Genomic DNA, 14,259 nt, shown 5'->3' with positions numbered 1-14,259 from the left:
ATGTCTTTGACAAGGGTAAGACCAACCAAGTTTGGCTAGGATGGACAACATACCCACACACGCCTGGCTTTGCGTTATGTGGTCATAAATTCCCCTATTTATCTCTTTTTTTTGGGTCATTTTTCCCTTTACCCACCGCCACTCCTGGCTGGAACAAAATGGAGGTGGGCAAATAGGTTCCATTTTTTGGGTTTTCTTTTTATGTTGGAGACATACGAAAGAAAGAACGCATGAACGAAATGGAGAGGAAGCAAGATAGTTGTGTGTGTGAAATTTTAGTGTATGAACAGATCGATGCATGGATGATTTAATGCTATGTTTCTAACCTACCGTCTATCCCACAGATAATTGTTTACTTCGAAATTATCTGATCATGGAGGACACGAGGAACGACACGGACGATTGGATGTTGTTGATTTGTACCCCACCCCATCCCCTTCATAGCCATGCGCACGCTGGTTCTTCTTTCTCTTTCTTTTATTTTTTATTTTTCCTTCATCTCTTGCTTTCTACTTTTCTGGTTTTATTTTATACCTTTATACCCTGTGCATTTTTTGCCAATTTATTCATTTCCTCTTATTTTGGTCTTTTCATCTGGTTTCATTTTTCATTCTTTTTAGCATTCCAAATCTTCTAATATTCGTGGTGTGGTTCTCTTATCTGGCTTAATGTACCATCGGCTCGTGGAGCGATGAGGATACCAATTGGTGAGAGCCGGAGAGGATTGTATAGGATATTGTCTTCTGGCCTTTTCTTTTTTCTTCTTTGGGTTTCATCTATTTGCCCTTCTTTTGCTTCTTTTGTTAGCAGTGAATGGTGATTGGGTGGCCTTTTCTTCTATATATCTCCTTATATTAAGTTTGTTGCTTGCTTTCTTTTTTTCATTTGCCTCGTTTATCTTTTCTCCTGTAGCTCACTCTTGCAGGCTCATTGTTTACTCTTCTTTGTCGTCTTAATCATTATATTTTCTATTTTCCAAAATTTCTTTTTATTTTCAGAATAAATTTTACCCTCTATATATCTATCGTCAGTAGCGTAGAGGCCTTCATTTTCCTTTCTTTTTGTTTGTGCTCTGCCTTTCGTTAGCTTCCAGTTGATATCTATCGCGTAAAGCTATTGAAGAGAGATAAAAACAATACAGAAAGAAAGTGATATCAATTACAGATGCCTTTTCTCGTCCTTATATTTTATTTTATATTGTTTTAATACAACTAAGGGTGATTTAACCCGTGGAAACATACCAAAGGTAATTCTGTTGACCTTATTAGAATATCTGAGACACCCACTCTTCTTCACCTTAACTTATCTTTCATACCACTGGAACCATTCGCTGCCAAATTACCAAGCTGGTGCAATGGAGCTGACTCTATTATATGCGCCATTACAACTGGTAAGCAAGTGGATGACCGTCTAGTATTAGTGGATTTTACATTTTATTTTCCTTCCCTTGCTTTTCAGCACTTGAATCCAAGGAAGCAGCTTGAATTGTAAAACTTCTTTTTTGAGACGCGAACATGCATACGCAGTCAATAAATACCTACTGCCCGTGTCTCCTATACCCATATGAGCAGTAATGAATTCCTCCCATTGACTCCCACTGTTCATAGCCAAAAAAAGAATGACGGGTAAAATATATACAATAGAAAAGAATGAAGGCAAAATTAAATTAAATGAATGACGCGGGTATCGGGTTTTATCAACAAGGATGTATGTTTCGCTCCTGTTTTTATCCCTTGTAGTCGATGGTGACCTCCAGTCGGACTGGGCCAGGAGCCAAATTGCCGCCAATGCCGCCAATAGCATGATCCTTGGCCGCATAGGCATTATCGAAGTTTCCACTCGAAGTTACAGTTGAGCAAACACCTCCAACCTGACATATCTTCATGCCCTGGAGAGGCATTTTGGACATCTGTGCCTGGATGCCGGAAACGTCAAAGCCAGACCAGCCGCCGTTGGGAGAGCTGCCAAAGTCGAATTCGCCCCATGTGCACGCATATCCACCCCAGGTGTTCTTCGGCAGTTGGTTCCCAGGATAGGCGCCAAAAGCGCCCTGCGAGTTCTCGTCTAGGGCGACGTACTTGATGTCTCCCGGGTTGAGGGTGAAGCGCAGAGCGCTGTGGCCGTAGTGACCATCGAGTTTGCCGTCTGGGCCCATTTTGTTCCAGAAGACTACGAGCCACGGTTCGCTGTTCTGACCCTTCACCTTCACGACGTATTTATATTTGGAGGCGTCCTTTTCGGGAATTTCGATGATGTTGCTGCCCCAGGGGTTGCCGACGTTGCCTGAGTAAGTGTCGATGCTGCCCGTTCCAGCAGTACTGCGGCCACCGAAGCCCGTGGTGGTGAAGACGTCGGACAGCACGGCTGTCCAGTCACCGCGCTTGGAGACGTGATGGTGGTGATGGCCATGGGGCTGGGCCAGACCAAGGGCAGCAAGAACTCCGAGGAGAGCGAGGGAGGCTTTTAGTTGCATGTTCGCGAAGGACAGTGGGATATATATATATATATTTGAACGCCGGCGTTAGAAAATGAAAGTAAATTTTTAATAGCGCAGTGACCAGAAGTTGGAAATATATAAGGAGTGTGTGGTCTGCTGTAGGCGATGAAATGGGAAGAAACGGAATATGGTGAGGAAGCGCCATTCGGGCGGATGTGGAGTGGTCTTTATACATAGCGCCATCCTGGGTGTAAGCGCCAGACCCTTGAGGCTTGTTGAATTTACTGTACATAATGACCATGCAGAGTGATTTGTCTCAGAATATCAGAGCACGGGGGGCGGATGGCACCATTGGAAATACCCACATTTCGCAGGGGGTAAGATTCCACAGGCCTGGCCCCGACTCTCGATTCTTTCCCTGGACGGGATGCCACCGTTTATGATGAAAGCGCATTCGAAGGGCTGGAACCTTACTGAACGTTAGCACATTATTGGAGCGAGATTCAGGAACAGGTGCACTATCATTGGTGGGGACAACCAGTACCGTACTTGACGCGGCTAGTGGCTCTCATTGGCTGCAGGCTGCAGTTTTAGTTCAGATAAATGCGAAGCAGAATTTCTCCTTCAAATCATGGCAAGCAGGAGTTTTTAGCTGAAAGTTTCGTAGTCGGGATTGTTCAGGGAGGCTTCATCCAAGTAAATGGAGGCAAGTTTCGCAGGGACATCGAGTTGACATGAACATTTCTTGGCTAGAGATAATTGCCAATGTCTTGGGACTTGGAAAAGTCCCCGATGAAGCCTGGTATTAGTTCTGCCTCTTTTTAGGGAGGATTGCTGTCAGGGAGGTTCAAGTTTGAAAAAAAAGAAAAAAAGAAAAAAAAAAAAATAACGGCATCCTTTTCTACCGAAATCACTGCAAATCAATTTGTTTCCTATTTCCACGTTCATTCAGCGCGGACTAACCCGAAATTTCCACCCCAATGATTGCCTTGCCTAGGACTTCACAAAGAAGCAGGAAATGCAAGACAATGTGCCCCTTGCAGGGTAATCCCGCTAGTTTCTGCCGAACTGCCACGTTCGAGTCGACAATTCTTCCCATTGTTGCAGATTCGTTAAAGAGAGCTTTGGGCCCTGGGTTCATGGCCTAAGCGGACGTGGCGGAAGCGCATTGGGAGATTCAGATTCGAACTTTCGAAGCCCTGGCCTTTGGGTTTACGCAGTCAGTTAACCCAGAACCTAAAATAATATCCGGCCCAAGACGGGCGCTATGGGGCAAAACTCAGGTATATACCATCGTAGTCTGCAGTCGCCTGCTGCGTCGACACTTGGCTGCAACGGCTGAAACAAAACAAAACGTGTTCAGACAGTTGTTTCATCCGCGATGATTTCAAAGATTCTCCTCTGCCCGTCGTCGTCACGATTCCGCAAAGAACGACGATCTCTCGGGTGGAACAAAACAGAAATGCGAGAATCAGTTAGGGTTAGGGCTAGGGCTCGGCGCTCTGGTCCCCATTGACCTTTTGCTTGGGTTCCCCCGATCTCCAGCCCCCCTCCCCGTCTTCGAAAAAGCTGGTACTCTCGTGGGTCTCCATCTGCGAACCAGAGATCGTTTGTAGACACTGCCGGTCGGTGCGACTGTGGGGATTAGAGCCAGGAACCGCAGAAGCAATCGTCGGTTATCCCTGTGTAGATCCAAGCACGCTGCACCCTTCTACTGCGAACTACGAGGATGATTGAGGATCACAACTTTGGGAAACTTTGGGAACGATCGAAAACCGGGAAAATTAAGCCAGGATAAACATTTGAGGTGGGCTAACAGCCTGCAAATGCCCTGCGGGCTGAATCTGTATGTCCAGTACATACATACCATTGGTGCCATGTCTTTGGCTATCTAGGACTCGAATTCACAATTCCGCCGGAGCGCATATATTCAACGTTGGTCACCTCATTGAAAACTCATTTTGAAATGTGCCCATACCGTGGCTTCGGATATGGTGAAGCAATAGGAGTGAAACGGAATATTTTAAGCGGGCAACGATAGCCTACAGTCGTATTGTGCTGTACATACATCTATGCGCTTGCCTTGTGCTCTCCAGCATACTTCGGTCCCTGGTTCCCATTCCAATGACGCCTTCGCAGAAAGATGAATAGAAAGCTTAGGCCTCCGGTATATGGGTTGATTTTTACTAGGTACGTTGCAGCTGGAAAAGTCAAAACGGAAAAATGGGGTGAACTTACCAGCAGTCTTCGCACCCTCGACTGTGCTTCCCTGACCTAGTCTCCTCCGTACTTTGATTTCTGCTTAAACGACTGGCATTTGCTGAGTAATAGGGTTCCGAGTTAGATCTTATCCTGAAGAGCGAAGTGGAAGGTTGTCGGGGAAATGGGACTGATAGATTTGGATGCCAAGGAGTATATCGCAGCCAAGGCGATGTGTATGTACGGTTTGATGCGGCCTTGATTCAATCCAATGTGCTCGGCTGCCGTGGTCGATGGCGTTCCCTCTCACATTGTTTCGACGGCCCATTCCCGACAAGGTTTCGTACTCTGAAAACACCTTGTCAGGCAGGTAGCTCCATTTATGTAGATATCACAATATGTACAACATCACAGGACAGTGTCAGTTCCCATGCAGTGCCTTTCAAACACATAATATTGAAATAGGTCGTCAAGGAAAGAGAAAGAAATTAAAAATAGTGAGGAAAAATATTTCATACGCCGGCCAAGTACGAAAAATCAATGACAATTTCACCCACAAAATGAATATCGGCAAGACAGTTCAAGAAGGGGGGGGGAAAATACAAGGCATAGTCCATCAAAATGTCCTCGTCTTCTCTCCTCTCCAAAATCCCATGAGCTCACCCGCATCTCCCATCCACTCCCTCACACCACCTACCAACGCTTTGGCCATACCCTTGCTCTTCAGTTTCCCGTCCTGATCAGCCCGCGATGACGCCGCTGTGGCCCCAGTCGCATACTCAGAGCCCATACTTGGCAGCACATTCTCGCCCGCGCTCAGGCTGACGAACAGCGCGAATGGAACCAGCCACACGCACAGCCCGAAATAGGACGCCACTTCTGTAAACGACGGTAGGTCCGTCATCGAGCCGTAGTGGTAAGGCTGTCGGCTATTTCTATCCGCATCTTTGGACCAGGGCATGGAGGATGACTGGGTTGATATTGGGTTCGAGAAGTAGCGGAACCAAAGCCAGTGGTTGAGGCCGACCAGGAGGCACGAGGTTATGAATATGGGGTCTGTGAGCTTGACGACGGGGAAGTGGCGAAGATTGGTAGCGTAAATGAAGTGGGAGATGATGCTGAGGGTGCAGAGACTGAAGGGGAGCTGGTCGACAAGCCAGAGGAGGACATGCAGTGTTATTATGAAGTATATCATACGTGAGAGGAGACGGCGGGCGAGCACGGTGTGTTCTTCGACAAGCTCAGAGAGATAGTAGAGGCCCGACGCTGTGGATGGTCTGTTAGCTTGTTACGTCTCTGTTCCAAACTGGCGCTTTATTATTTACCTATGGCGAGGGTGAGAAATAGGAATCCCACGATTAAGCCTAGGTATCCGACCAAGGGCAGAATCCACATGGCTGCGACGGAAGAATTGGGTCTGCCGCTGGAGGGGAGTATTGCATTTAACTATGGTGCGAGGAGACGTGCGCAGAATGAAGATGTATTCGGACAGGCCGTCATTATTACGCTGTTTGTGTTGGAATCCTGTTTTGTAGAATGATACTTGGAAAAAAGCCCATCGGAGGAACGAGGATGATTGTCCCAATCAGGAAAACACTGACGTCCAACCAATTTTTTCGTTCTCCCACAATAAAACTTTTCAGCACTTTTTCAACCCCACGGACAACTCAGACTATCTAACGGCTTGAGAATCCCAGTTGCCCCGATATCTATCAATTTGAAGAAAAGGATAATATTACGAAGCCGAAAAGCAAAAGAAACCTTAGTATTTATTATAAATATCCTTTTGTTCGCCAGAGTATCCAGAAATCATCGATTCCGCAAACTTTCAATTCCACAATGTCCCGCCCAGAAGACACTCTGTATGTCTGCAAAAACCCGATACTTAAATATTGGAATCTTTTTCCACTATCGCGACCATATTCTCTAACATGGACAAACATTCAGGCCCCCAGATCTCTTTTACAATGACTCCGAATCCCGCAAATACACTACTTCCTCCCGAATCCGCAACATTCAATCAGACATGACCAACCGCGCCCTCGAACTCCTCGACCTCAAATCTCCCTCTCTCATCCTCGATATTGGCTGCGGCTCCGGTTTATCAGGTGAAATCCTCTCTGCCGTCTCACCTTCTGAGGGTGGACCCCACACCTGGGTTGGCCTGGACATCTCCCCCTCCATGCTAGACATTGCTCTTCAGAGAGATGTAGAGGGCGACCTCTTCCTGGCAGACATCGGCCAAGGAATCCCGTTTCGCGCGGGTACATTTGACGCGGCCATTAGTATCAGTGCCATTCAGTGGCTGTGCAATGCAGATTCTAGCGATGTTAGTCCTGAGGGTCGATTGCGCAGATTCTTTGATGGATTATACGCCAGTTTGCGTCGGGGGGCACGTGCGGTTTGCCAGTTTTACCCCAAAAATGATGCGCAGAGGAGTATGATTAGCGGCGCGGCTATGAAGGCTGGATTTGGTGCTGGTATTCTTGAAGATGACCCGGGGACGAAAAATAGCAAGCTCTATCTTGTGCTGACTGTTGGTGGGGGTGGTCTACAAGGCGACATAACCGGTGTTGTGGATGGTATGGACGATGTTGATATTCTAGATGCGAGGAAGAAGGCCATGGTTCAGTCTCACGGGAAGAGAGGCGTGAACCCAGCTCATGTCAAGGGGACCAAGGCTTGGATCATGAGGAAGAAGGAGCAGATGGAACGCAAGGGCAAAATTGTCAAGCCGAGCTCGAAATATACTGGTCGCAAGAGACGTATTGCATTTGACCTCTTACTCTTGGTTTGTTCTATTTACCGCTGCTCGGTTTACACAGCCCCGTACTGTTACTTCCGGGGGCTATGGACGTCGATCTGCTCGCGTGGCTATTCAATCCCCTCCTATCAGGTACTTTGGCCGATCACCCAGAAACTGACGACGCCATGTGGAAAAAATATCTCACACAAACCTCGAATTCTAATTCCCCCAAAGTAAGGATAGCCACGTTCTCGCTTGTTGCAAAGTGAATCGGAACTTCGTCCATCTGAGGATGGCAAAAGGCTCTAACAAAAGCGGTACTTTTCATTTCCATGAACGCCAGCCCCTTACGAGGTTTTCTACCACTGGCCAATATGAGACAGGTGTCGCTTTATCATTCCTTTCCCAACCTCTCACCGAAATATACATGTCACCGCGTGGTTGGAGTTCTAACCACGCCCGTCGCAGCCCAAGGAAAACAAAAACTTATCAAAGGATTTATGTTCGGCACAATTCGGGTTTCCAAACCACTTGACGCATTTCCCATTCGCCATCGCAGATGGAGGAATATCCAATGTCCAGGGTGTTGAGTTACTTTCAAAGACTCGACCAAAATAAAACCTAATAAAAACGACGAACCCAAGCGACAAAAAAAGGGGAGGCGACCTCAATCAAATGAGCAAGACAAAAGAGCACCTAGTCAAGTATTTTCCGACACTTTGGAGAATAACAAACAGACAAAGTAAATAGGCGAAAACAACGAAACTGAATTGAAACCGTATCTCTTTTAATAATTCTTCCGTGCCATGCCGCGAACAAATCAATCAATCAAGGAACCACCTAGGATAGAGTGGAATGGTAACAATTCCTCCCACGTAGGATTCCTCCCTTTTTCCCTTTCCATGTTTAATGTTACGCCTCCTCTTTGGAACTAGACCATCTCGCCCCTTAGTCGACTAATACTCTTCACGTGTTCGAATCCCGGGGCTCTGGACGTTAAAGTCCGATAAAGCTTTTAAGCTTTTTATCGGTTTCCTGTCCGGAATGGGTTCTGAATAAAAGAAATAAAACAACACGATTGAATGGATGGAAATGTGGAGATGTGGAGATGGTGTTGATGGTGATACTGCGGAGATACACGTTATTTATGGGTGGCGACACTGATTTCATTAGTGGGAGAGCCTATTTAAGATTTTGTGTATTAGCGGAATTTTCATTTGACAGAGTCCAATTTCTTTTCTTTATAACATAACATTTAAGATTTCTAATTTTATGGTGAAGTTCTTCTTTGTTTTTGTTTCTTATTCTTTTTGTTTTTTCTTTAAAGGCCTACATCGAAGTACACATTTTTAGATCTTGGAGATGAAACAGGAGCTTGTAAAGCCGAACATGAAATCACATGAGTTCCAGCCAGTGAGCAACAGGAATTAATATTATACGCATTAAAATTGAAGGAATAAAGCTTTAATTCTATCCACTACGGTACATTTATCCTTTTCCACTTGTCAACATGTTTTGCCGATCTTACGGTAGCATTCTAATCTCATAAAAGAATGGGAAAAACTGAGATTGTTAGTGTTTGGGGATAGAGAAAAAGGAAAGATTGAAAATGTTAAAGAAAAGGATGTTCTCATGAACACTTGACAGATATAGATAAAATTTCTATGCACATAAGAAATAGAGAGTACTAAAACATAAAGCTGGTGAATGGCAAATGTCATGCCACTGGACATATATAGTTTATATGTTGTGCTAAGGGTGCTACAGGGCAAAGCCGACAAGGGAGAAGGGGAACAATGAACAAACTTGGAGAGAAGGCATAAATATTGAGCATGGAGTCAACTTAGGGGTTTCGTTCCATATACTCTAACCTCACCTCCTGATCCATTCCCTGCGTGATTGATGGGTTAGGTGTGGGCGTTGGGATGAGAGGTGGGTTTCCGGTGAACGGAATGGGAAAGGTGGAGAAAAGATGTCTAATTGCTAATGATATACAGGACAAGACAAGCAAAAGTAGCCCATGTGTAATTGTAGATTCTAAAAGATTTTTGTAACAGACCAAATAAAATATACATGGTGTGAAAAAATGAGAAATCATTCTCGACTTTCTTATCTTTTTTGGTAGTATAGGAGCGAGGAGTAAGTGCGGGGCTTCAGAGTTTCGTGTCGTTATGCAGTCTCGAATTTATTATTTTTGGCTTTCCTCCATCGAAAGGAATGTTCAGCCTTGGGTTTTTGCTTCTTTTGAATAGTCTGTTGGTGGAGGAACGGATAGCTGGACGCGTTAGGTTTAGCGGGAGGGGGATATTTTTAGTCTGGCTTTTTACAGAGCTGATTCCATCTTATCGAGGACAGCACGGGTGAATTCATGGGTGGAAGCTTGACCACCCATATCGCGCGTGCGGGTGACGCTGGATTTAAAACAGTTGGGTTAGTAAAAGAGTGAAGGCAAAACATGCTAGGCTTATCCAGGAGCAGTTTGATTGGGAGCCTCAGATGGCCGCGCAGAAAGTATAAAGTATAAAAATCGGGGTTTCTTTCTTTCTTTGATAGACTTACCCTTCTCCGATCACGTCATAAACTGCCTTGGGAGATTCTTTTGGCCATGTTCATTGAGACCCCAAGTGGGGCAGGAGCATGGATCCAGAAAGAATCAAGGCTGTGGGGTTAGCTTGATCCTTGCCTTTAATATCAAGTCCAACGTGTCGACATCCCGGTTCGAAGACAGCCACATCGCGACCCATGTTGCAACCAGGTACAATACCGGGGCCCCCGACGAGAGCAGCTCCAACGTTGGAGAGGATTCCTCCGTAAAGGTTAGGCATAACCATGACGTCAAACTGCTGAGGACGAGCAACCGCTTGCATAGATGCATTATCCACAATCATATCATTCGTTTCTAGAGTGGGGTAGCTTTCGGCAACTTTATGGAAGGTGGAGCGGAAAAGGCCGTCGGCCAATTTCATGATGTTGGCCTTGTGGATGCAGGTAACCTTCTTGCGGTTGTTGGCCAGAGCAAAGCTAAAAGCAAACTTGGCAATTCGTTCTGACTTGGCACGAGTAATTATCTTGAGAGATTCGACGACGCCACTGACAGACTGATGCTCGAGGCCAGAATATTCGCCTTCGGTATTTTCACGGATAATGCAGAGGTCGACATTGTCATGTCTGGTCTTGTAGCCGGGAATGTTCTTAATCAAAACGATAGACGCATAGATATCTAGTTCCTGACGTAGGGCAACATTGAACGATTGATGGCCGGATCGCTCAACTGGGGTGTGAAGGATACCCTTGAGACCGAGCTTGTTGCGCTTCAGCGAGGCAATAGATTCTTTGAACAAATCTTCCGAATGTTTATTCCCGGCGTCCAACCCGCTAACGTCGACCTGCTCCCACTCAATTGGTACATTATCGGCTTTGAAAATTGTTTTCACTGATTCTGCTACTTCCGTGCCGATGCCGTCGCCTGAAGTTCAAAAACAACAAAGTTAACAGTTAATACGCCTTGTTCGGTCAAGCTTCGCAATTTCCTTCTAAATCGGCAAGCCTCACAACAGGGAAGGAAGGGATGATGTTTAAATACCTGGGATCAGCGTAACTGTGTATTTGCCGCCATATTTGGTGGGCTTGAAGATGTCCGATTGCACGGTAGCGAATGCTGGGTGAAAGGTGTTAGCGTTGCTGATGGAGAGTTAGATTTACAGGGAAGGAATGGCATATACATCTAGCAGCAATTGCGGAGCGAGGGAGAGATGTCGAGTGAGTATTCGTCGCAGCGCGGAAAAGAGACTTTGAGCCGTCAACGGAAAGTTAGCACGGTATCTGAGCGGGGGGCTGGTTATCGTGATAAGAAAGGTGAATTATATATATTGAATGGAATTGCAATGAATCGAATTGGGGGAAAGGAAAGTTACACACCTGCGCTGGCTGCGCAGTTCTCAGAGAGAACATCGTGAACTCAATTGATGGATGAGGGTAAAAGTTAGAGGCAATTGGCGGAACTGTTTAGAACGGCTTACAACGAGGTTGTAGAGGATTGTTGGATGTTTTGAGTTTTTTCTTTTTTGTCGGCGCTGCGGCTCAGCATGACGCTTAGTCATAGATTAGCTAATGAAAAAGTTCTGATCCATCACCAACAACAAAACGTTTCTGTTGCATTCATTCAATCCAGCATCAGTCTCCAGCATGGGCTGGCATAGTCCTGCACCATGTGTGGGTAGTATAGACAGACAACTTCACTTAAATTTACATGCCTTTGCGAACATGGGCATTTGAGTTTCAGTATATTGCTCCAGCATCTTTCTGTTGTCGTCTATAGCATGAGAAATCCAACGGATAGCTATGCTTCATCATATCAGGTTGCCATGATAATCCTGATATCTTTTCCTCTTCCTCTCTCATTTTTCGTTTGCTTTTACTCCTTATCCAGGGGCTTTCCTGAATGTCTTTGCTCGCTGTATGAACCGAGCGTCATGTTGGGAGTGGGGCAGAGCCTCCACAACAACCACCTGTTACGGGATATCTGCTTCGGTGGCCTCCAAGCGACTGCCATGATACGCCGATGCCATTACCCCATATCCATTTCAGCATTTCAAATCATGCTTCCTGCTCCATCTCAACGTGAGCGACGAAGTCAAAAATCTTGTGTTCCCCTGGATTAGCTTGGTAGCTTGGTGTTAAGGTTGAAACTCTACCCATTGAACGCCTAATCCGGAAATCGTCAATAACACACGCCTGGATATTCCCCACGCTATATGATTATTGAAATACAAGAACGTCTATCTACAGTCCTTGCATGGCTGGGTGTTGGTCCCTGCATCCTGCTGCGTCTGCTTACATGGCGAGTGGTCCGTGTTGTCATGCTGAACGCGGATGAGAACACATGGCCGCAGTTCTCTGAACCTTGTGTTGAAACATCTCCAATCTGGGAAATATGGAGATTCTCATTCGACCCATCGCTTTATTCCTCTTTCGAGAATGGAGGATCTCTCCAAAAGTTTCTTCTCTATTACCAGCGATCTTGAGTTTTACCCCACGGCTTTACCCCAGGCTCACAGTCAAAGTGAATCTGTCTTTCTGTCAATAAGCTATTGGAAGTTGAATTATCATAACCTATCTTCTGTTCTCCCTTGTGTTCATCTGTGCTTTATTCTCATTTTTTACTTTCTTTATTCCAACATATTATTCAACAGGCGAAAGACCTTCGAAATAGACATCCATTGTGGGTCCAAAGTCTTCTTCCTCTCTCCACCACGTTTTGTCTATAAAGCACCCTCCTGGCATCTTCTCCTTTCGGTTCTTCTCTCACGCGGAACAACCAATTTGGTCAACTTACACAACATTAACAACCTTCCAAAACACTTCAGATTCCTTTTGCTGCGACTACTTTCCCTTTTACAACCCACCTGATCACTTAAACAAACCCCCAAAGCAAACATGAAGTTCCTCGTTGTCTTCCTTACCCTGATGACCGCCTCTGTGTGGGCAGTAGCAATTCCAGCACCCGAGCCGGAGCCTGCTGTGGGAAACCCCAACCAGGGTGAATGTATGTCTATTCTCTCCCAACACAACATTTCGTTGCGCAGCTGAATCTGCGATTGTGAGCCGTCGTTAACAGTTTTAAATTAGTCGTCGCGAAACGTTGGTGTACTCGCCCCGGTCAAGGTTGTTAGTGGCCACACCCAACAGCCACTGGACTGCGCGGCAGTCGACCTGGAGCTCCAGGTTTCGGGCTCCTGCATTTCCTTTGCCTTGTACCTGGTGCTACAAGCGTAGATGCCCCGATTTACATTCCACGCCACTCTTTTTCGCGATGTCAATATTTTTCACTTCACATCGGCCCGTTAATCCTTTTTAAATACCGGTTTAGTACGGAATTACTGACCCGAGATGCTGAATGGGGATTGGTTTATGTCTTTGGTTACTTCGTTAATTGCTTTCCGCAACTTGCGTTTTAACAATTTGCCGTTGACATCTTATATGGGAGAGATTTCTCTTTGAGTTTATTTTACTCTCTTTTGGCCGATGCAAGGGTGTGGGAATCCCCAGTTCCGCCAGAATACCGCAGGGGCACCGACAGCAATAAAATCCGAGGTTTGCTTCAATAATATTTCCTTTTTTGTGGAGATAAACGCCAACAAAGAATCGTCCAAGGAAGAAATTAGAGAAGTGAACACCACGACAAATTACCCAAACTGATGCGGCTTAAACTACGAAATTACGCCACATTCTAGCTTTTGAACGCCTTGGTCAACATGGATGGGGACCAGACAAATCAAAACTACCAAGTCCGACGGGATTTGTCTTTCCTCCCGTTACCCTTCCACTCCCCTTCAGAGCACTCTCTAAATCGACTTCCCGAACTCGGGTCGCGGCACTTTTTGAGATGACAGCCATTTTGCTATGCTTTTGTGTTTCATGCTTTGAATGCCAATTCCCTATGCCTTCGTATTGATTCACGCGGCCGGCTTTTGTTCTGCAAGGTTTTGTTTGCTGTTCGCCCACTTCCTTTTTGTTTTGCCTCCTGTCTGGCTCGAATGATCTCTGCCCCAGGTTTTTTCACGAACCCCAACCCTCAACCGAACACCCCACCCTCCCCCCCAGCAAATTACAGAAGAGGTTATTTCTACCATTTCTTTGCGTATGCACCTCGGAAATCCGACCATCATACACTCATTAGTCGCATATGCATTATTATTAGGGCCATGTATATATATCTATCCCTATGGAAGCAACCTTTCCATGAGTTTTGTCTATGCGGTTCTCATGAGTATCGAACGCTTTCTTCATGGGGCACGAATGTATATATGTAGTGTACATGAATGTAATAATGTGTTGCTGATACATGAATCGCTTTGTTTGCAATTCTTCGGTACGG

General features: G+C 45.8%; 5 protein-coding genes across 5 annotated transcripts; 2 read left to right on the top strand and 3 right to left on the bottom strand.

Moving 5' to 3' along the window:
- Positions 1-1,726: 1,726 nt before the first annotated feature.
- On the bottom strand, positions 1,727-2,473 carry HCAG_04096 (allergen Asp f 4; the record flags this gene model as incomplete). Its single annotated transcript, XM_001540206.1, has 1 exon — positions 1,727-2,473. The coding sequence occupies one exon, from the start codon at positions 2,471-2,473 to the stop codon at positions 1,727-1,729; it is 747 nt and encodes a 248-aa protein (XP_001540256.1).
- A 2,779-nt stretch (positions 2,474-5,252) lies between these two features.
- Positions 5,253-6,031, bottom strand: HCAG_04095 (predicted protein; the record flags this gene model as incomplete). Its single annotated transcript, XM_001540205.1, has 2 exons — positions 5,253-5,902; positions 5,962-6,031. 2 exons carry the CDS (start codon positions 6,029-6,031, stop codon positions 5,253-5,255), a joined length of 720 nt encoding a protein of 239 aa, XP_001540255.1.
- A 444-nt stretch (positions 6,032-6,475) lies between these two features.
- On the top strand, positions 6,476-7,691 carry HCAG_04094 (hypothetical protein; the record flags this gene model as incomplete). The annotated part of the gene is made up of 3 exons (XM_001540204.1): positions 6,476-6,498; positions 6,584-7,427; positions 7,626-7,691. 3 exons carry the CDS (start codon positions 6,476-6,478, stop codon positions 7,689-7,691), a joined length of 933 nt encoding a protein of 310 aa, XP_001540254.1.
- A 2,300-nt stretch (positions 7,692-9,991) lies between these two features.
- HCAG_04093 (isocitrate dehydrogenase subunit 1, mitochondrial precursor) lies at positions 9,992-11,333 on the bottom strand (the record flags this gene model as incomplete). Its single annotated transcript, XM_001540203.1, has 4 exons — positions 9,992-10,848; positions 10,966-11,040; positions 11,105-11,171; positions 11,301-11,333. 4 exons carry the CDS (start codon positions 11,331-11,333, stop codon positions 9,992-9,994), a joined length of 1,032 nt encoding a protein of 343 aa, XP_001540253.1.
- A 1,485-nt stretch (positions 11,334-12,818) lies between these two features.
- Positions 12,819-13,157, top strand: HCAG_04092 (predicted protein; the record flags this gene model as incomplete). The annotated part of the gene is made up of 2 exons (XM_001540202.1): positions 12,819-12,902; positions 13,011-13,157. 2 exons carry the CDS (start codon positions 12,819-12,821, stop codon positions 13,155-13,157), a joined length of 231 nt encoding a protein of 76 aa, XP_001540252.1.
- Between the last annotated feature and the right edge of the window lie 1,102 nt (positions 13,158-14,259).

This window comes from Histoplasma capsulatum, genomic scaffold (genome assembly GCF_000149585.1).
Source record: "Histoplasma capsulatum NAm1 scaffold_4 genomic scaffold, whole genome shotgun sequence".
Classification (NCBI taxonomy): Eukaryota; Fungi; Ascomycota; class Eurotiomycetes; order Onygenales; family Ajellomycetaceae; genus Histoplasma; species Histoplasma mississippiense.
The sequence above is the reverse complement of the archived record's forward strand: the minus strand, read 5'-3'. Positions and strand labels throughout refer to the sequence as shown.